Source organism: Argentina silus (assembly GCF_951799395.1).
Source record: "Argentina silus genome assembly, chromosome: 19".
Classification (NCBI taxonomy): Eukaryota; Metazoa; Chordata; class Actinopteri; order Argentiniformes; family Argentinidae; genus Argentina; species Argentina silus.
The window spans coordinates 6660901-6683611 of record NC_139673.1 but is presented as its reverse complement, the minus strand read 5'-3'; the positions used below and the strand labels follow the sequence as shown (position 1 = coordinate 6683611).

The following is a 22711-nucleotide window of genomic DNA, read 5'->3' as shown; positions in this document are numbered from 1 at the left end:
CTGTTACCTCTCACTCTCTCAGGGGCGGAGGAGAAGATCCTGGAGGACTTCCGGGAGGTCTACAGCCCGGCCGCCTTTGACTTCCACCTGCAAGCTATGGTACAGTCTGCCGGTAAACTGGTCCTGATCGACAAGCTACTGCCCAAGATGAAGGCGGGGGGTCACAAGGTCCTCATCTTCTCCCAGATGGTGCGCTGCCTCGACATCCTGGAGGACTACCTCATCCAGAGGAGGTAGCTGAACCCTGTGATTTGTTGCTTTTATATCCTTGGGATATAAATTATATATATATGTATTCAACCAAATTGGGTGAATCCACTTTTAGTTTTGGTCCACCAAAATTACATTTATCATTTTTTTTATTACATTAACATTTTGATCGAGGCCCTTTTCGTTGAAAAATGTGATTAGTTTCCTGATTTGTGTTTTTATAATGTTGTATTTTTTAATTGTTGTACATTATTGTACCTTGGTCTCAATGGTTAATGCTCAAAGGTAAAAAGAAAAAAAGTATATGTCTCAATTGGCCACTGAACGGTGCATACTCCCCTACAGGGATCTGAAAACATAGGATCGATATGAGGCCATGCGTCTCTGAATCACAATTGGGTTAGTGAGTACGTTCATGACTGTGTCTGGCCTATTGAATGTTAAGCACCCCTGCAGTTTCCGCCACTGGCTACAGGGTTAAATGTGTCAGGCGAATTACGCTTGCGAGAGCAGTTGTTGCATAATTTCCTTTCTGCAGCTACGTTTTCAAAACGGCACGTATATGTGGCTTATCCAGAGCTACTATAACTGACTGCAGTGCAGCAGCAAAAGCTGAATCATTTCCGTCCTTCGATTAAATTTACTATGACTTTAAGGGAAATACTAAATCTATTAGCATCAGTGTCCACAGAGAGAGAGAGACATTTAAACCCCCACCATGCCACTCTAGTGCGGCCCAGTGGTGTGAGATAATGAAGACTCTGTAGCAGAAGCAGAGGGGAGAGTCTGTACCAAGGAGCCACTCTCATTCAAGGTCTTAATCTCCCCGGCTGAATGAGCTTCCTGTTTGCACGCTAAATGAAAAGCATATTATCCCCAGCTCTCTGCTTCATCTCCTCTCCTCTCCTCTGCTCTGCTCCCTTTCCTGTCTTCTCTTCTCTTCTCTTCCTCTTCCTCTCCTCCCTTGCCTCTCCCCTACCCTCTTCTATTTTCTTTCCTCTCCCCTCTCTCCTCTCTTTCTTCTCCTCTTCTTCCCTCCCCTCCTCTCCTCTCCATCTCCTTTCCTCTCCCCTCCCCTCCTCTCCTCTCTCTCTCCTCTCCTTCTTCTCCTCTTCTTCCCTCCCCTCCTCTCCTCTCCATCTCCTTTCCCCTCCCCTCCCCTCCTCTCCTCTCTCTCCTCCTCTCTTTCCTCTCCTCTCTTTCCTCTCCTCTTGCCTCTCACACTCCCCAGGCCCTGTGTTGAATGTCTCCCTCCCCTGCTTTTCTTTGGCACCGAGAACAAACCTCCAAACCAGTGTAAACATTAGCAAGGCGCTCAGCAGCGGCGCAAGGCTTAGCCTGGGAGTTCAACGGCGGGTCACTGCCCCCTCTCGGGGCTCCCCCACATCAGCCAGAGAGAGGTCTGTGGCTGGCGGGAAGTGGGTCATTGTGTGGAGGGGCGGAGAGGGGGGGGGGCGGGTAGGGGGTGAGGTGTGGGAGGGTAAGGAGGAGGGGTGGGGGGGGGTAAGGCTGGGGCGAGGCCACTGCTCCTGGGAAAGAGCCTGTCTGTGATCCGGGAGCTTAACCACCACCTAGTGCTCTGCCAGAAAGAAAGAGAGAGAGAGAGAGAGAGAGAGAGAGAGGGAGGGAGGAGGGAGAGAGAGAGGGTGAAGGAAGAAGGATGACGAGAGAACTGGAGAATTGATTTTAGATGGTGTCAAGTGATGATTCGTAATGATAAATTATATGGTCCCAGGGAGGCCACACCACTTAGGCTTGTCAATTTGACACCAGCTCTTCTCATCATTTAATATTTAAAGATACATTATGGAGTGTGTGGAGTGTTGACTGTATGGTTCATGATATAATGTTAATCGATTTCTCATCTCATTAGGCCACATAGTCCTAGTATAACGCTTACAAACTTTTTGCAAAGTAAGCTTTTGCTCATGGGTGTGTATTTAGTGGTTTAGGGTTAGCTCAAGAGCTCCCCCAGAGGTTAAAATGGTCCATATAGTCCCTTTTAACATTTCATTGTACTTTTAATGCATGTCAGAATGTCACTATAATACACTTGAATGTGGCTCGCTTGTCACACTGTAAAATGTATTGTGTACTGTATTTCACAGTGTGTGTGTGTGTGTGTGTGTGTGTGTGTGTGTGTGTGTGTGTGTGTGTGTGTGTGTTGCAGGTACCTCTACGAGCGCATCGACGGCAGAGTGCGGGGGAACCTGCGGCAGGCGGCCATCGACCGCTTCAGTAAGCCCGACTCCGACCGCTTCGTCTTCCTGCTCTGTACCCGCGCCGGGGGGCTGGGCATCAACCTGACGGCCGCAGACACCTGCATCATCTTCGACTCTGACTGGAACCCCCAGAACGACCTGCAGGTACGTCTGTCTAACACTCACACACACACCAACCCTAGCACTGGCCCAATGGATGTTAGCTACAGCCCAACCAGAAACATTAAACACTTAAACTTTGCTCTTACCCTTACCTTCACTATAATAACCCCTTTACCTAATTCATTTTGACATGAATAAACGCAAGTCAGGTTTTGATAATGCAATCCAGCGCCACGCTGTTCAAAAATCCTGGGGAGAACCTTGGAACTGAACTAACCATCCCAGCTTTATTTACTTTGGACCACGGCATCCAGGTTGTATAACCCCATCACTGCTGTCCTTCCCCAGGCCCAGGCTCGCTGCCACAGGATTGGTCAGAACAAGGCCGTGAAGGTGTACCGGCTGATCACGCGGAACTCGTACGAGCGGGAGATGTTTGACCGGGCCAGCCTCAAACTGGGCCTGGACAAGGCCGTGCTGCAGAGCATGAGTGGTCGGGAGAACAGCATGGCAGGGGGGGTGAGTTGACCTCGTCCAAAATCACACACCATAGCACCTTTTCACCAAATCACACACACCATAGGACCTTTCTCACTGTGACAGCAGGATGTCTTTAACTGTACGTTTCTATTAAGGCGTGATTTTACTCAAAAATAGAACATTTCTTGTCGGCACAAGTGATATGATAACATTATTTTGTCCTGATAGCAAGCTTAGATGTACTTCCTGGAATAGTCTCTTAGTGATGCGTTTTTTTACACAAAGCTACCTGGATATCTATGAGGTTTGTATGCACAAAGTAGTGATATTTTGGGACCATATCAATGGTAGGCTGACAAGAAATATATTGTATATTTTTAAGTAAAATTCCACTTTAAAGTCCCCCAGTGGGACTGATCAATAGTCTCAAACAAACACAGAGAGAGAACGCCCTACTGATCACCAGTTGCTGAAATGTGTAGGAGGATCTTAGCCGTCCTCTCAGACTACGATAAGGAGAGCTTTAAGGAAGCAGTTAATCTTCCATCTGAGAAGTGGAGTGATCGCTGAACACGCTGCCGTCAATATGTGCATACTAATACGCAGAGGGCCAGAGGAGGGTTGCTACCCTTAACATTTTAATAGGTCTGTTAGACCATGTAACCCAGTTCAGCAGCAGTTCACCCATTCCTCCCTCTCTCTCTCTCCTCTCCTCTGCTTGTCTCCTCCTCATGGGGTGTGTGTCTGTGTGTGTGTGTCTGTCTGTCTGTGTGAGTGTGTGTGTGTGGTTCAGCAGCAGTTCACCTAACTCTCTCTCTCTTCCTAGATCATGTGAGAGACTGACTGTCTGTGTGCATCTCTGCCTGCCTGCCTGTCTGCCTGCCTGTCTGTGTCCCTGCCTGTATATGTGTGTCTGACTGTCTTCAGATGTACATGAATGTGTACGATTGCTGTGCACAATTCAATGTGTGACCAGTAAAGATCCAGATCTCGTTCAGCCTCTAACCCCCCCCCCCCCCCTCCCTCCCTCAGCCGGTCCAGCAGCAGCTGTCCAAGAAGGAGATTGAGGACTTGCTGCGCCGGGGGGCCTACGGGGCCATAATGGACGACGAGGACGAGGGGGCCAAGTTCTGCGAGGAGGACATCGACCAGATCCTCCAGCGCCGCACCAAGACCATCACCATCGAGTCAGAGGGACGCGGCTCCACCTTCGCCAAGGTAAACGACCAATCACAGCCTCCCGTCTGCCGCCTCGTCCGTTATCTAATCTCAGTCCTTATCAGAGACTCCCAGGGCTCTCCGACCGCCCCCCAGGCTCTTAGTAGATTACAGTCAGGAGTAAGAATAGGAAATTAGATTATCAAGGTTTTTGATGTGATTCAATGTGTTTTTTTCCTCTTTCTTTCAGGCTAGTTTTGTGGCGTCCGGAAACCGCACAGACATCTCTCTGGATGACCCCAACTTCTGGGACAAGTGGGCGAAGGAGGCGGAGATTGACATGGACACGGTGAACGGGAGAGTGAGTAGGACTCTAGTCTACAGGACGTCACCCGAACCCCTACCTTTTACCCTTAACCCTTACCTATCCTTAATCCTTACCGTAACCTTTAAACTGAACTTCAACAGTGTTGGGCTGTCCCAAGAATCCCAGTCATTACAATTGTCTGTGTTACAACGGTATCTAACTCTCCCCCCCCCCCCCCCCCCCCCCCCCTACACTACTACAACAACAACAGAACAGCCTGGTGATCGACACGCCACGTGTGAGGAAGCAGACGCGGCCGTTCAGCGCCACCAAGGATGAGCTGGCCGAGCTGTCGGAGGGGGACAGCGAAGCGGACGACAAGCCCAAGCTCCGACGGCCTCACGACCGCCTCAACAGCTACGGACGCACGGAGTGCTTCAGAGTGGAGAAGAACCTGCTGGTCTACGGGTGGGTTACCGTTACCGGTACCGTTCTGTTACTGCGATCCATCCTGCTGCTTACCTTACCAACCCACAACACGAACGACCAGTCAATTGATGATTGACTGTATGACCCTGATCACTCCTAACAAAACTCATTGATATGGTTCATATGGCAATAAAGTCTTAAGTAAAACGTATTGATCCTCCCCTGTGCTGTGCTGTGTTGTGTTGTTGAGAGGTAACAGTATTGACCCCCCCTTGTTGTGTTGACCAGGTGGGGCCGGTGGAAGGACATCCTCCTCCACGGGCGTTTCAAGAAGCAGCTGAGTGAGCGGGACGTGGAGTCCATCTGCCGAGCCCTGCTGGCCTACTGTCTGGTCCACTACCGCGGGGACGACAAGATCAAGAGCTTCATGTGGGACCTGATTGCCCCCACTGAGGACGGCCAGACCAAGGAGCTGCAGAACCACCTAGGTAGGCGGGGAGGGGAGGGAAAGGGGAGGGGGGAGAGGGGAGGCTGAGGCTGACCATCACCACAGCGGTCTGTTTCACCATGACCATCCCACTGCAAATATTACTGTCAAAAGACCGTCCAAAAGTCCAGTCATAGCAATGAGAAAGACTAGACAATAGTAACTGAGGGGATGTCACTCTGGGAGTGAATTTAGCCCACCAGCTGCTAGAAACAGACGGTTGAAAGATGACTCATACTGTAGGTTAAACTCTCCCTCCTGGCCAGGGCCTGTTCAGACAGAAACTGTACTGTGTAGAGCAGGTATGAGTGTGTCATGTGGACGAGGGACTCCAGGCAGCTCTAGAAACTACATTTCTATCTGCAAAGGCTCTGGGCGTTTCACCACAGTGGGTTTCCATTCCGTTCTCACCTCAGTGGTTTCCTCAGTGGAGGTCTGAAGACGTCTTTTACTAGTGGGATCTCAGTACTATCTAAGCCAGGATAGCAGACCCAGTAAAACAAGATCAAACATTCCACAGTCTTCACACATACAACAACAAAAACATACAATACAGTACAGCAAACACACAGTTGACATCAGGAGCAAGTGACATGAGGAGCAGGTGAAGCCTCCACCTTTTTGATATGGCTTTGTTAAGCTGTGCTCCTTTTGTGTGCTACAGGGTTGTCCACCCCGGTACCCAGGGGCAGGAATATGGCTTTGTTAAGCTCTGGGCCTTTTCTGTTCTGCAGGGTTGTCCACCCCAGTGCCCAGGGGCAGGAAGGGGAAGAAGATGAAGGTTCAGTCCAGCACGTTTGACATCCAGAAGGCCGAGTGGATCAGGAAGCACAACCCCGAACACATGCTCCAAGACGACGGATACAAGAAGCACCTCAAACACCACTGCAACAAGTGAGCATCATATTATCTTATATTATCTCTTCTGATTATTAGTATTATTATTATTATCATATTTAATATTCCTATTATGACGGATACAAGAAGCACCTCAAACACCACTGCAACAAGTGAGCATCGTTCTCTAATGTGATCTGTTATTGTTGTTGCTATTGTCACCATATCTAATACCACTGCAACAAGTCAGCATAACATTCTTCATATCTTTATAACTTTCCTGTTATTCAATACTCTGCTCACCTGTGGAATGTGTTCTCGGCTGATGCGTTTCATCTTTAAGATTGAATCGAGTCGGAAACACGCCGCTTAGCTCTACTGAAACGTTGGAGGTCTCCGTTTGTTTATCTAACCGTTTGTTAACGACTGAAGGCCAACACATTACAGCTGGCTGATGCGAAACCATAATTGCATGTTTTGATACTATACTGCAGCACCATAAATAAACCCACTCTTAACGGGAGGAATTGAAATCTCTCTCTCTTTCTCATCCAACTGTTGCCATGCTTGTTAATGACCATGAACGAGATTAGACTGATGACTGATAACCATCTTAATGTGATTTTAATCATACTAATAGCCGTCATTGAATTTCGTATTTACACAGAGAAAACAAAGATTAGAGCTTGTTGAAAATGTGTTGAGATATAAAGCCCCCTAAATAGATAGCTGCTTTCTGCTTTCTAAAGGGGGTTTGTGCCCAGAGCTTCCACAGAAGGTTCCCCATTGTTCAGGGGGGCAGTAGTGCTGAAGCCAGGGATCGTCCGATGTGTGACATGCCGGCCAAACGGGGACACACACTCCGTGGCTTTGCTGACTGCCGTTTTTTTCCCCCCCCCTCTGGGACTGGAATGTCACTGACGTGTGGGGGGGGGGGGGGGGCATGTCACTTTACTGTTCCCCAGTGCTTCATAGCACTGAATTAGGAAACTTTAAGATGAAAGATTCAATTTTGTGCTGGCCTTTTTGTACACTTTGTTTATATGTGTAGCTAAGTGTTTGTGTGTGTTTGCGTGTGTGTGTGTTTGCGTGTGTGTGTGTTTGCATTTGCGTGTGTGTGTGTTTGCGTGTGTGTGTGTGTTTGCGTGTGTGTTTGCGTGTGTGTGCGTGCGTGCGTGCGTGTGTTTACGTACGTGCGTGTGTTTGCGTGTATGTTTGTGTGTGTGTGTGGGCAGTTGTGAGACACAGACAGACAGACCTCCCACCCATGCTGTCTGCAGGGTGAGAGGAAGAGTGATGTAGGGCCCTGCTGACAGCTACAGGAAACAGCTGCTGCTCCTGGGCGGCCCCGCCATGGATTGCCTCTGAGGGAGGGGGGGGGGGTGCAGAGTGACTCACTGCAGTCACTCTGCATAACACACACACACACACACACACACACTTCACTCCCATCCATTACAAGTACTGTCAGCAGTTTATGATGTGTGATGGTGTGTCCGCATACCGATAATCAGAGATGTAATCATACTCTAAAACACTCTCTCCAGAATGTAGGAATCTTTCTAAGGGGGTTGGGCGTGTCACGGTGAGCCAGACGTGAGTGTGTGTGAGTGTGTGTGAGTGTGTGAGAGTGTGTGAGAGTGTGAGAGTGTGAGAGTGTGTGTGTGGAAGCTCCTCTTTCTGCTCGCTCAGCGTTTGTGCGTGGCGAGGCTTTGTTGTGACCAGTGGGGCTCGTCTGTGTGCAGGGTGCTGCTGCGGGTCAGAATGCTCTACTACCTGAAACAGGAGGTGATCGGCAGCCAGGCCCAGAAGGTTCTAGACGGCGTGGACTCCAGGTGAGCTGAACTTTCACCCCCTTTTTAACAACCTCTCCTCTTTGTCTCTCAACAAAAGAAAAAATGCACACCATTTCAAATCTCACTTTTGAAGACACTTTCTCAGAAGTCTAAAATATCAATCGTCTGTGCCGGGACCCTGAGCACTGCTTGATTTGAGGTTATCTGACTCATCCGTGACTAATCAGGCTTGTCTGAATAGTATGCCAGCAGTTTGCCGGTAAAGTCAACCCCCTTTTATAAATGCCTCCGGTGAACCGGCTTGGAGCAGTCAGTTATCCAGACAGTTTTAAATGGAATTAATGTATTTGAATAGGGACATGAGAAGTGTACGACACTTGAACAGAGTGTAGATTCATCCTAGTGTGCAGTGCGGAAGAGCCCTCATCAGGAGTCCACTGTATTTCTGTTTTGTTTGTTTGACGTACGGTAACCTGCCAGCATACTGTGTACATACAGTAAACAGTAGTAGGCAAATGTAGAGGAATAGGTACAAAAGACTGTTGTTTTTCCTGTTATTCCGGTTAGGGAGATGTGTCGATGGAATACAATATAGAATATGACAGAGATATAACACTGAGTAACAGATGGAACGCTGACAAGTTGTTCCCCTAGATATCTGTGAGGGCACGGCCGGTCAGAATCAGGGAAGGAGCAGGAAAGTCAGTAGTTTGCCCCCTGCTGGTTATAGAAGGAGCAGCAGCTTCTTACCACAGGGCTAATATCACTCCCAAGAAAAGCCTTAGTAGTACAGACAGTTGGTGAGCATAGGGAAAACCTGTGGAAATGTTTGTTTTGTACCAAGTACTCATTTAATATCAGCCTATTTAGCCTTCATGCTAACCCACAAAGTGAAGTTTAGATGATGGAAAGTACCCATCTTCCCTGAGCTCAGCGTCTGTGTGTCTGTACTTCATAATGACTTACAGGAGCGTGTGTGTTGGAATCCAGACATAGCTTAGATTTCTATGTTGAATGCCCCCCCTCCTCTCATGTTGTGTCTGTGCCTGTGCCCCCCCCCCCCCCCCACCCTTCCCCCCGTCCAGTGAGCTGAAGATCTGGGTTCCCGATCCGGACCACTCTGAGCTGCCGGCGCTGTGGTGGGAGCCCATTTCAGACAAGTGTCTGCTGCTGGGGGTTTACAAACACGGTGAGTCAGACCTGGGGGTCCTACCCTGGGGGGCTTCAGGGGCATACTGACCAGAGACTAGCCACAAACTAGGGTTCAAGGAGAAACACAGGATACCACAGGCCAAAAGGACATTTCATAATACATAAGTACCGGTAATACAACTTAAAAAGACGATGTGTTTTTTTGTTTTTTTTGGAAGGGGGAAATGTCAGAAAATGTCAGTCGTGGCAGTTTTTTAACCGTGTGGGAAAACGGCCAGCTTGTTGGGTTTCTTTTTCTTTTTTTTTTTTTTTTTTTTTTTTATCTCAGATTTTTTTTTTTTCCGTGAACTATTTGAGCTAACCTTGTCTGTTTGTTTATCCGCTGCGTGGCGGACTCAGGCTATGAGAAGTACAACACCATCCGTGCAGACCCTGCCCTCTGCTTCCTAGAGCGCGTCGGCCGACCAGACGAGAAGGCCATCGCCGCCGAGCAGAGAGCCAACGACTTCATGGATGGGTACGCACACACACACACACACACACACACACACACACACACACACAAAACATGGCCGACCGTGTTTGCATCTCCCTCTACAGTACCTCAGCACAACTGAACAAGACACAGCTCACAGTGCCACACTCACTACAGCTATACCTGAGGTACATCAAGAGGAGGAAACCAGTTTGATACTATCAACTCCAAACATTTAGGCCTGGCTTCCCCCAGACAGAGATTAAGCCTAATCGTGGCGATTTTCTTATTGTTATTTAGTCCAGGACAAGGCGTACATGTAATCTGTGTCTGGGAAACCGACCGTTGGCTTGGGCAGCATCATTTCGATGGGCATTTTGACTGAAATGACTATGCTGTCCTGAGGGTGAATGAGTGGCGGTGGGTAGGACTCTCAGCTTTGTCTGTCTCCCTGCGTGGCCTCATGCTGACTGGCGGTTGTGTTATCTGTGTGCACAGGGACGTGGATGACCCAGAATACAAGCCTGCCCCTGCCCTGCTGAAGGACGATATGGAGGTGAGGCCCGGAGGGGAGCACAGTACAGCCAACAGATAAGGCCTCTGTCTGGCCCTACACACACACACACACACACACACACACACACACTAGCATGTGTATGCTCTCAGGCCCTCTGTAGAGTGTACGACACGTGTCATGAGCTGTATTCTCAGTGTTGCTACTCTGTGAAACTCATAGTAACTCATAATGAATGTCATAGTTTTCTGTGTTACAGTGTCAAAACTGGGTAACACACTTTTTCTTGAGAGCGTACAGGTATAATGCATGCATAGCGCATTATAAGACTGGTCATGAGCATGTATGACTGCGTTATCATGTGTGTGCCTGATAGGAAGTGTTGTCCAGATGTGTCCAGTCTTTGACTTGACCACGCTGTTCTTTCCCCCCAGGATGACGCCTCCTCCCCTGGGGACTTGGTGGTCACAGACACCCCTGGAGGTCAGTTACTGTCCAGCCTCACCCTCTGAGCTGAACGCTAAACTAACTCAACATGACTGTCAGGTTCTAATATCACACAATGAAGGAGCAAATGATTCCTGATTACTGAACACTGTTCTGTTCTGTTCTCTCTGTCTGTCTGTGTCTGTCCGTCTGTCTGTGTCCTTGTGTCTGTGTCCTTGTATCTGTGTGTGTGTGCACGTGCGTGTGTGTCTCTGTGTGTGTGTGTGTGTCCGTCCCCAGATGCTGTTCCCATGGTACCGGAGGGGGGGGACTCCACTGCCTACTGGCCCTCATCCTCAGTGCTGACAGCCAGACTGAGGCGTCTGATCACGGCTTCACAGCGCTTCACCAAGAGCCGGCAGATCCTCCACATCCACCAGAGCCAGGGTCAGGGCCAGGGCCAGGGCCAGGGCCAGCAGTCCATGCTCACCCCACTGTGCCCCCTGCCCCCCACCCTCAACGACACCCTCAACCCCAAGATGGCCGCCAAGATCGAGCGCCAACAGAGGTGAGTAAATCCAACTCTGCTTCATTCCTTGTGTCGTCCACCCTCGCCCCTCGATGAGGTGAGGGGATGTGAGGAACCAAGGATGGAAAGAGTCTCAGGTCCTTGTCTAGAAAGAACCCCCAAGCGCCAGCTTTGTCTATCCTGTCCCCCCTTTTATTTTTCACTCCCTCCCTCCTTCTCTATTTCTCCCTCCTCACTTTTTCTCTTTCTCTCTCTCTCTCCCCCTCTCATCTTCTGTCTCTTTCTCTCCCTCTCTCTCCTCCTGTCTTCCTCTGAGTGCAGGTGGACCAGGAGAGAGGAGGCAGATTTCTACCGGGTGGTGTCCACCTTTGGCGTGGTGTTTGACCCGGACCTGGGCCGCTTCGACTGGACCAAGTTCCGGGCCATGGCCCGCCTCCACAAGAAGACAGACGAGAGTCTGCAGAAGTACCTGTGGGCCTTCACCGCCATGTGTAGGAGAGTGTGTCGCCTGCCAGCCAGGGAAGGGGGTGAGTGAGACACACACACAAACACACACACACACACACCAACTTTATCATAACAATTACCTCTGCATTGCTGGTTGTGCTTAAAGAACAAATAAGTCATAGTAAGCAGTAATAAGGATTGTAAGTGAGCATTATTAAGGTTAATGAGTAATGAAAAGTTAAACAGTGGAATGAAACAAAGTTAAGACACAAACAAAGATTTATGGATCTCTCTCTCTCTTCTCTCTCTCCCCCCCCCCCCCTTTTTCTCTGTAGATTCCGCCCTGGACCCCTCCCTGTCCATCCAGCCTATCACGGAGGAGCGTGCTTCTCGTACCCTGTACCGGGTGGAGCTCCTCAGGCAGGTGAGGGAGCAGGTCCTTCGCCACCCGCAGCTCTACGAACGCCTGGCGCTGTGCCAGCTGGGCTCTGACTTGCCCGTGTGGTGGGAGCCCGGTGGGCACGACCGCGACCTGCTCATCGGTGCCGCCAAGCACGGCGTCAGCCGCACTGACTACCACATCCTCCGTGACCCCGAGCTCTGCTTCATGGCCGCCCAGCGCAACTACAGCCAGAACAAAGGAGGAGGAGGAGGAGGAGGAGGTGGTGCCCACCAGTCACGCACACCCACCCCGCTCCTGCACCCCCAACACCAGGCTAGCAGCATGCCGCTGGCCGCAGGCTCCCCAATGATGCCCACCCCGCCTGCTCTGAAGGACGAGGGTTCGGCGGGGGCCGTGCCCAAGGAGGAGCCCGCCTCCGAGGGGGAGGGGAGTGTGGAGAGGCCGGGGGAGAGGTGGAGCCCCCCGCCAGGCCCAGGCCCTCCCACTCCCACGGGGATAGAAGAGAAGCCCGGCTCGGTGAAGGAGGAGAGCGAGAGCCGCATGGTGGCGGCCCGGACCAAGCCGCTCACGCCCAACTCTGCCGACAGGAAGCAGCAGAAGAAGGCCAGCAAGAGGAGCCGCAGGGAGGCGCGGCGAGCCTCGGCCGCGTCAGACTCGGACTCGGACGGCGGCTCGTCCTCCAGCTCCTCCTCGCACTCGTCGTCGTCGTCGTCTTCCTCCTCCTCTTCCTCTTCGCGCTCGGGATCCAGCTCTTCCTCCTCGTCTTCGTCGTGCTCCTCGGGGTCTTCGTCGTCGTCCTCCTCCTCTTCCTCGTCCTCCGAGGACAGCGAGAGCGAGGGAGAGGAGGGAAAGAAGAAGGGTGAGTGTCCTGGTCCACGTCCCTCTATCCTCCAACGCCTTTTCTCTTTTTATGTCTGTGTTTATTGAACAACAGAGTAAAGGTTCTACCCTCCACATTCCACACACACACACACACACACACACACACACACACACACATACCGTAGGACAAACAATACCAGGGTTCTCCCCCAGGACGTTTTGAACAAGGTGGCGCTGGATTGCGTTATCAAAACCGACTCGCATTTATTAATGGCAAAATACAGAGATAACATGATAACGATTTCACCTTTGCTTTTAACAGCGACGTCATTGCCAATCAAAGACAGTTACTCTATGATTTAGTATCAAATTAAATTAGCTCTGAATTGTTTACATTGTGGCGGAGCTCAGCGCCCCTCTTCCATTCCTTTGGGGGAACCCTGAAACACGCCGATGACCTCGTAGATTACTCACCGTGTCATGACTGCCGCTCTGGCAGTGAATCACTTCTAAAGGACTGTTGAGGCCACAGTTGTGCCCTGAATCCTGAGATGTGTCTAAAGTGGTGTGTCTGTGTGTCTGTGTGTCTGTGTGTCTGTGTGTCTGTGTGTCTGTGTGTGTGTGTGTGTGTGTGTGTGTGTGTGTGTGTGTGTGTGTGTGTCACTCCAGCAGCGACGGTCCCCAGCGTGAAGGCGTTTGACGAGGACAGCGTGGCGTCCCTCAGCACCACTCAGGACGAGACGCAGGACAGTCATGTGACGGAGAACGGCGTCAGCAACTCCTCACACCCCTTCCAGGGAGGCTACATGCTGGCTGCGTCCTATTGGCCAAAGGTAAACGGCACACGCCAACTTCATGCCGATCGATGGGTCTTTCAGCATGGGTCATAGATGTGCGATTTCACCCCCATCGAGATTTAAGTTTTACCCAAACAATGTTTCTTGAGGTGAAAATGACTTTAGAATAAGATTGATTCTATGACTTCAGGACACACTCAAAGGCTCCGAGTAAACCATTAAGATCAGAGATGGTTCGACCCGGAGTTTGTTCTCTCAGAATCCCAATCGTGTTTACTCTGCCTCTTGATCAGCATCAAACCCAAGCTCATAATCCGTATCATAATCGATATTATCTCACAATTATTCTCAGCATGAACACAAAGCTGGAGCTTCCACATAGCTGCGGTGTTCTGTGTGAGAACTCTAACACCAAGAAAAGAAAATGGCCGGATAGTCTCGCTCCATTCCAATAATAATTAGCCAATACATTGGTTAAATAAATCACAATTGCATCGGAGCAAAGAGTGTGTGGCTATTATCTAACCTCTGAGTTTGAGGTTCTGCCTGCCTGCACCTCTCCAACGTGTGTGTGTGTGTGTGTGTGTGTGTGTGTGTGTGTGTGTGTGTGTGTGTGTGTGTCTCGTCTATTAGTTGTTACTGTGTTGAACTTCCACGGCTGTCATTTTATTATCGTCTGTATTTATCAAGTCGTGTTTTTTTATCTTTCTGTAAAAGCACATTGTATCGCGTCTGTGTTTGAAACGTGCTATGTAAATAAAGTTTGATTCGATTGGCAGGACCGGGTGATGATCAACAGGCTGGACAGCATCTGCCAGGCGGTTCTAAAGGGGAAGTGGCCGGGCGCCAGGCGAGCGTACGACAGCGTTGGCGCCGGTGGGGCGGTAGCCTCCTTCTACACCACCAAGCTCCTGGACAACGCCAACAGCAGCCTGTCCTGCAGCGAGGACCCCTCTGCCTCCCCTCAGGGGTCAAAGGTGAAGAAGCATGTTGCAGAAAACAAGGAGTTCTCAGTGAAAATCAATGAAGTATGTTGATTTCCGTTACTCCCTCTAGCCAGGACCACCCACCTGTCCCCCCCCCCTCCCTCCCTCCTCCGACTGCTAATTGATTTGTTTTTCCTGCTGCCTACAGCACTGATCCATTTAATACACCCCCCCCCCCCCCCCCCACACACACACACACACACCTCCTTCTGTTTAATTTCTACCCACTCAATGTGAATTGGGCTCCCAGGCTGTAATTATATTTGATTATAATTCATTCATGGGACACTAAGGAAGAGGCCTCAGCATTGAGACACGGTGGTTTGAGGGTGTCTTAACACATAATCTGATTGAGATGGCGTTGTCCTCTGATAGGCTCGTTAAGCAGCTAGGCTATTAACCACGCCTGCTTCCTGCTTGCATTAACACCACCACCACGACTCTGCGTTGCCACAGCAACAGGAGGGAGGAGCCGTCATGATAATGTCACAGGCCGACATGCTAACAGGATTAGCGATGAGCTAAAGGCTTTTCCTGCAGTAAGCTAAAGGTTCTGTGACCCAGGACTTGACCTTACTGAATATGCTGAAAGCTGCAACCCCCCCTCTCCCACCCTCCTGCCGCCCAGTGACAAAGACCCCATAGTTAAACCCCTTTACATTGACCTAGATCCCTCCTTGTTAAGGCTTCTAGCTGCTACGCGCTTTGTGTCCCTTCCCAGTCCCCATACCCCTCACTACGTACAGTAGACATTCAAATACATTAGAACAGGATTTCATAACAAAACTAATTTAAGGGCCAACTCTGACAAGCCACAACTACTCAGTATGCAAACTCACTGAGAATCCAAAACATTACATAAACCCTTACCCAATATTTTTTTATTTGACTTTTGGTTAGTTTACTTTTGGAAAGGGCCACAGAGGCCATGTGTTTGCGTCCTGGTGTCTCCGCTGTGTGTGACTCCTTCTCTCTCTCCGGGCTACAGCAGGAGGGAGGTCTGAAGCTGACCTTCCAGAAGCAGGGACTCCCCCCGCTGAAGAGGCCCTTGGACACGGAGGAGGCCCCCCTGGGCCAGCAGCAGTACCTGGCCAGGCTCCAGGAGCTCCAGAGCGCCTCTGACACCGGCCTGGCTGACTTCACCAAGCCCCAGGCCAGCTTCCCCCCTCACGGTACTGATACCCACACTGGCACTGGCCCCACAGGGCAGGGCAGGGCCAAGGACTGTCTTTTGTGAATGAAATACGTACTAAAAGAACTAATCTAATCAGCTACAAACTTCAGGACCAGGGAGTAATCATCCCATGTATTCCTGTCTTGGATAACTGTTTTGTGCTGGATTTGATTTTGAATTATTTGTTAACCAAAAAGTATTCCGCATGACAATTGACACAGCGAAGAAAAAAATGTGTAGAGGACCTTGTGTGCTGTTTGTTTGCAACCACTAGAGGGCAGCAAAGCTCATTTATTCCAAGACTTCATAGCCAGCTCTAGTGTGATAGTGGGCTCATTGGTCTCTCTTGTAAAACAGGTGTTTAATTTCAATGGGGCTGTATAAATAAAGGATTAATACAATTAATTAATTGTTTAAAAAGTTAATTAAAAAGTTTTTGTGTTCTCTAGTGCCTCCAGGACTGGCCGGTCAGATGAGGCTCAATGGGGGGATGGATGGCCAGCCCGTGGTGAAGAGGAGGAGAGGGAGGAGGAAGAATGTGGAAGGGGTGGACCTGCTCTTCATGAACAGGAACCGAGCCCCAGCAGCCACAGAGCGCGTAAGAGTACATCTCTCTCTGTCTTGCTCGCTCGCTCTCTCTCTCCAGAGCTCTTAAGAGAACATACCACTCTGATCTCTCCTCTCCTCTCCTCGGGTATCACCCTCTTTCTCCCCATCAGTCCTCTCTCTCTCTCTCTCTCTCTCTCCTACCCTGCCATCTCACCTGTAGTCCTGTTAGCCACGGTGATTGTCTTTGGAGCTATGCCAACTCACTTAGACCTGGGTTGAAAAGTATTTGAAAAATCCTTTCAAATACTATGAGTGTTTGCTTGAGCCTGCCTGGAGTGCCAGATGGGTGGAGTTTGCACTTTTGGGAATATTCCATTAGTTCTGTTATATCAGGCAAACTCAAATCAAGCACAGCTGAGCGTTTAAAAAATGATCTCAAATACTATTTGAGCCCAGGGCTGCTATACATGCTGAAGCAATAAATAATGAGAATTATTGATAATTTAACTTTACATTGCATGGGGTAGAACTCTCCTTTCTCCAACCCATGTGTAGTCACTTGGGCCATACAGAGCAAAGCTCCAAAGATGACCTACTCCTGCTGTACCCATGACTGTGGCACATACACATACACACACACACACACACACACACACACACACACACACACACACACAGATGCCCCTTGTTAATCCCTGCTGCCCCTCCATGCCCCACCAGGTGCCCCCAGCTTGGGGTGGTATGGGTCAGACAGGCATGCCCGTGGCCCCTGTGCTGGCTTACGGCCAGGGCCCGGCAGCGGCCCAGCAGGCCCCGGGCCCCATGGACACAGAGAGCAGGGTCCCCGTCATCAACCTCAAAGACGGGACCCGTCTGGCCGGAGACGACGCCCCCCGGAGGAAGGAGCTCGAGCAGTGGCTGATGGAACACCCGGGCTTTGTGGCCGACACAGGGGCCTTCATCCCTGTGAGTCCCCTCCTCCTCCTCCCCTACCGTCCTCTTCCTCCTCACCCGCTTGGTTACCTTCCCACTATCCCTACCTCAGGGTGCTTCATCAACGAACATTGTATTTCTGTGTGTGTGTGTGTGTGTGTGTGTGTGTGTGTGTGTGTGTGTGTGTGTCAGGAACTGGTAGTAAAGTCCTGGACTCCTTCTTCCCGTCTGCCTAGGGGGTGAATAAGATGCAGTTCCAGGATGGCCGGCCCAAGCAGAAGAGGCATCGCTGCAGAAACCCCAACAAGATAGATGTCAACAGTCTGACAGGGGAGGAGAGAGTGCAGATCATCAACAGGAGAAATGCCCGCAAGGTGCGGAGCGAGTGTGTGTGTGTGTGTACTGTGTGTGTGTGTGTACTGTGTCTGTGCGCCCGCCTGCGCGTGTGTGTGTGTGTGTGTGTGTGCGTGTGCGTGTGAGAGAACATTGTAAAGTGCCATCCTTCCTGTGAGCCTGACGTTGTCCTGTCCCTCCCCAGGTGGGCGGTGCCTTCGCCCCCCCTCTGAAGGATCTGTGCCGGTTCCTTCAGGAGAACCCAGAGTACGGCGTTCCCCCAGAGTGGGCTGATGTCGTCAAACAGTCGGTGAGTCTGCCAGCCTCTCCCTCACACAACCTCCTCCATACCGTTTGGTTCTCGTCCTTTAGTATATGGTCTCAAAATGTTCATGTTTTGCATGCGAGCCTCATGGATGTCCTAACAGCAAGGCTGGCTTTACTTCCTGGAGTAGTTTCATGATGAGGCGTTTAGTGTTTGTGTCGTCATGAGTCTGTTCCTGGAAGTAAACGTAAACTAGGAGGTTTCAGTGGAAAGGTTGTGTGTCTGCTCAGCTGGCAAAACGTATAATGGCAGTGGCAGAAGTTTACATTAAAACCCATTAATGACTATTAAAACCCACGTTGAGTTGTACAATATGAACATATAATAATATGATTTTTTGTATTGCAAGCACGCTAATGATGTGGTTGTTAAGCGTAGTGCTAACCCCAGCGTCTCTCCCCCAGGGCTATCTCCCAGAGAGCATGTTCGACCGCATCCTCACTGGCCCCATCGTGCCCGAGGAGGTGAGTCGACGCGGACGGCGGCCGAAGAGCGCCCTGGCCAAGGCCGCAGCTGCAGCCAACACGGGGGCCTCGGCCCTGGGGCTCAACCCCCTGCTGGCCAACGGCCTGCTGTCAGGAATGGACCTGTCCAGCCTCCAGGCCTTCCAGCACAACCTCCAGAGCCTGCAGTCCCTGCAGCTCACCGCCGGCCTCATGGGCCTGCCCACCGACGCCAGCAACCTGGCCGCCATGTTCCCCATGATGCTCTCTGGCATGGCGGGACTCCCCAACCTCCTGGGCATGGGGGGTATGCTGGGGAAGCCCCCCCAGGAGGGAGCCAGGGCGGGGGGCTCAAATGACAGCAAGAGCAAGAGAAAGGGAACAGCCCACGGTGGTGGAGGAAGGGAGCCCTCGGCCTCCAAAGCCCCTTCGCACGGCCCCGCCCCGGCCCACACCTCCGACACCAAAGGTGACAGGACAGAGGGTCAAAGTGCCAGCGACCCCTCCACCTCCAGCGCCACCACCTCATCCTCCTCCTCCACCACCCCACTAAGTGCTTCGGCTGCCGCGGCAGCCACCACCGGTCACCCGCTGTCCCTTAACCCCTTGTTACTCTCCAGTATGCTTTACCCAGGGATGCTTCTCACTCCAGGCCTTAACCTTCCTGTGTCCACGCAGCCACAGAGCTCAAACAGTGACCCCGCCCCACCGCCCGCCCCCTCCTCCCAACTGTCGCCCCGGGAGAGAGAGCGGCGGGAGGGGAAGGGCGGAGACGAGGGGGAGGGGGACGGGGAGGAGTCAGCGGAGCAAAAGGAGAACAGTGGTCCTGAGGGCTCGGGGAAAGCCGAGTCCTCTTCATCAGAGTCGGGGAGCTCCTCTTCATCGTCGGACGACTCGGACTCCAGTGATGAAGACTGAGCAGAGCCTATGAATATATAAATATATAAATATATTTATGTATCTCTTAGAAATGTATACATATATATACACATATATATGGATTTCCCTGCACTTACATTGTGATTTCTTTTCATGTAAATACGAAAAAAACTAACTAAAATGTTGTATAATAAAGACTAAAAACCTGAAAAAAGAACCCATGACTTAGAGGAGCTGAAATGAAATTTCAGTGTTTGTTCAAAGGTACAATCTTGTTTTGAGAGACATTTTGCATGTCAGACTTTAGTAGATTTCTGAACTTTGTGAACTTGTATTACACAATGATGTACAATTGCAACAAACAAAAAAAAAGAAATCAAAACGGCATTGTTGTTATTATCATGTTGGGATTTAATTTTATTAAAAAAGAGGAAATACAATAACGCTCGTGCTGAGCTGTACTATTAATATATTTTGAGTGGGGAAAAAGAACTACTTGATGAAATATTTTGGTTTCCTTTGTAAATACTTTTACAGGTTTCCTTGATACTTATACTTTGCAGATCATGCTTTGGAAAAGTCAGCAATAACTCGGGCAGCTAATGAATGTCACTGAAGCTGTAGATCCTTTATATCAGCCAAGTTTCACCCCACGTCATAACAAGCTGGCTCCCACAGCAGCAAGGCTCTCAGTTCCTAGTCTACCCTGCCCAGCTGGCTAAGCCCAGCGCCTAGCACCACAATACCAGTTACACACATCCCAAGACAGAGGAAAATGACTCTTTCCAACATACACTTTGTGTTAAGACGATACAGGCATACAGACATGGTTCTTTTGACACTGAGGTGCACTTTACCCCCCCCACCCCCACCCCCCCACCCCCGCAGCACACTTGCATGCACATAACTGGTTTATGTCGACCACAGTGTAAAGGTCTGAGAGGAGAGCTAACAACTGTAGACTGTGCCAAACGCTGCTCCTCTCACTGAGGCGGGGACAGAGAGAAGAACACCTCTCCGTTTTCTAGTTGAGATTCAGGAACTGACACCGGTACCCACTTTTACAGAGAATTCCAACCCCGGCACATTTGACTGCATCTTTCTTACCTCGGCTCAGTAAAAGGGATTGAATTCACTGTGTGTGTTTAGACAGGACCGCCTCACTCGTCCCCACTGAAGTGTGTGTGTGTGTGTGTGTGTGTGTGTATGTGTGTTGGGTAGGCTTGAACATGTAGTACTTATTGAGGACGGTGAGGTCACAAGCAGTTACCGCCGGGATCCTGGCCTGATAGTACACAGCACACGTCTGGCGTGATACAAAAGGAATACTCAGTGACCGCAAAAGGTTGTGCATGTTCAGTTCAGCTTTGAGGTAGATGAAGGCATGACCACCTCCTCCTTCCTGCTGAGTTGAAGGTCTAAGAGAGGCCACATGTTAGAATCTCTGCTCCTGGGCTTAAGAAGTATTATCAGTATTCCACTCATACCGTCACAGGTTATCAGTGGAACACCTTCATCTGTTATTGAGCGATCTGACGATTCCCCCGTGAGCTGTCTGACTGAAGCTTGTGGTCGTACATACTGAACACATGCTGTACCTGTTGTGTTGGAAGGAGGCTTGCCCCCAAAACCAGTGATGGAGAATTTACTAGTGGAGGCAGTACTAGTTATGTGTGTGGGGGACCACAGGGGTGTGTATTGTCTCCAATATTATTATAGATTACCAAGTAATCTAACTTCATTTGCCTCAAGCCTAACTATGTCAAAATCATAGTTAAGATTGCAGTGATTCTAAATATCAATGATTAAGTATTGCGTTGGGGATTATAGGCACAGGGCTGAGTGAGGCTTAATACGCAGGCCTTTTTGAACTGAGCTGCTTTGCTGACTATGAGCGCTCTCTCTTTCTCTCTCTCTCTCTCTCTCTCTCTCTCCCTCTCTTTGATGGAAATACTGTACATACACAGCTTTAGGTATTAATTTCTCCCAGTCCATAAGTCTTACTTATCCACTGATGAATGGAGCTACAGATAGAAGTAGAAGTGCCCTTACACTGTATCTCTGTTTATCTGACACCTTCGCTCAATGTCCAGGAATCTGATTCAACAACAATACAACTTTCTATGTTCCTTATTTTCTACAGCGGTGGGTGTATTTATTCATTATCATGACATGGTTCATCTATGCTCATCCTCGTGGTAACCAAGGGAGAAATTGACACTGGAATTCATTATAGCCTAAGTAGCTTTTGTAATTATATTTTAGCAGAACATTGCTTTCCTATTAAATCACATGTTCTCACACTGTTGGTACACGTTAAAGTACTAGGCACACATTTGGAAATGATCTTGAAGAGGAGCTGGGTGTTTTTATTTGTTAAGTGGTGACAATGACAAATGCCACTACAGGTTTTACCTGTACTAGAAAAATTCATTGAATATGTCAGCCTCCATTTAGTTGTTGCTATATTAAACCCATTCATCAGCCCACAGACAGGGCTGTTGTCCAAACTAAGACTGGTGAAGACACACCACTCAAATAACGTTTACTCTGCTGTTTCCCCCCCCATTTACCTATGACATCCTCTTACCACGGTTTTTGTGTGCAAGCTCAGAGATAGGCCCTTATTCCTTATGGAACATTGACACTTGTTTTGCCTAGTTTTGCCAGAGGCCTAGTAAATTCATTTCAACTGCTACAGTACACTATCCCTTAAACTACCAGTGCCCTTAGGCAAAAGCCCAGCCATTGCTGCTTCCAGGTTATAGACCCTACTATGATTGTTTTAGCCAGCTTTTGTTTTCAGCCCCAAAGGGAGACAGTCATTGATTCCTATGTACAATGAGCCTGTTTGATTTGCATAAGGCAGATAGTGGATAGCACTGTTAAGTGGAAATGTAACAGCTGAAGTGGGAGTGATGTATATGACTACAGATTAGACAAAAACATTTGTTTTTATCATGTATTTTGATTTTATTTTGTTTAGTTTGTAATTTGTCCTCCCGATATCACCCGTGTAGGAAGTGCTGGAGTGACCAGAAGCAGTCGTAGACTCGCCTCACTGGCACACGGAAATGACCACCAATATGCAAAGAATGAGAAACCACACACTACTACATGAAAGTTGTTTGAAGTTGAACATTTTCATTTTGATTTCCTGTAAAGTAGTTGCTGAAATGACAAGAATAGATTATTGCCTTTGTATTTTTCTTTCAAGCTTGATAATATCCTAAACATCATCTTGAAGTCAATTCTTGTTTTTTCGTTTTGTTTTTTGGACAGTTGCAATATTTGCAAGTTGTGGTCTGTGTAGTCAAATAATGCTTTATGTAGTGGCGGGAAAGCGTCTTAAGAAGTCATTTGTAATTTATTGGATTACTTTCTATGAAGTTATATAGAGGAAATTGAGGTTTAATTATTTTTATTAAACATATTCTGACTATCCATGAAGCCTGGCTTTGTTGATTATTTCACATTGACCCAGTAACTGTCCCCG

The 22711-nt window shown here is 49.4% G+C and overlaps 1 protein-coding gene across 6 annotated transcripts in view; it reads left to right on the top strand.

Moving 5' to 3' along the window:
* Positions 1-22659, top strand: part of chd9 (chromodomain helicase DNA binding protein 9) — a 65937-nt gene extending 43278 nt beyond the window's left edge. For 3 of the 6 annotated variants that reach the window (XM_083691303.1, XM_083691304.1, XM_083691305.1), the window contains 24 exons: positions 23-233; positions 2381-2576; positions 2883-3053; positions 4047-4232; positions 4423-4533; positions 4751-4947; positions 5197-5396; positions 6130-6289; positions 7978-8067; positions 9114-9217; positions 9580-9697; positions 10154-10211; positions 10604-10652; positions 10896-11163; positions 11446-11651; positions 11907-12833; positions 13466-13629; positions 14373-14621; positions 15568-15751; positions 16203-16351; positions 17023-17268; positions 17472-17609; positions 17774-17878; positions 18298-22659. In XM_083691303.1, the coding sequence (XP_083547429.1) occupies positions 23-233; positions 2381-2576; positions 2883-3053; positions 4047-4232; positions 4423-4533; positions 4751-4947; positions 5197-5396; positions 6130-6289; positions 7978-8067; positions 9114-9217; positions 9580-9697; positions 10154-10211; positions 10604-10652; positions 10896-11163; positions 11446-11651; positions 11907-12833; positions 13466-13629; positions 14373-14621; positions 15568-15751; positions 16203-16351; positions 17023-17268; positions 17472-17609; positions 17774-17878; positions 18298-19254 (5444 nt within the window). In that variant the 3' untranslated portion in view covers positions 19255-22659. The remainder of the gene's footprint in view (positions 1-22; positions 234-2380; positions 2577-2882; positions 3054-4046; positions 4233-4422; positions 4534-4750; positions 4948-5196; positions 5397-6129; positions 6290-7977; positions 8068-9113; positions 9218-9579; positions 9698-10153; positions 10212-10603; positions 10653-10895; positions 11164-11445; positions 11652-11906; positions 12834-13465; positions 13630-14372; positions 14622-15567; positions 15752-16202; positions 16352-17022; positions 17269-17471; positions 17610-17773; positions 17879-18297) is intronic. The other 3 variants (XM_083691306.1, XM_083691308.1, XM_083691307.1) reach the window with 3 other exon arrangements.
* Positions 22660-22711: the final 52 nt, after the last annotated feature.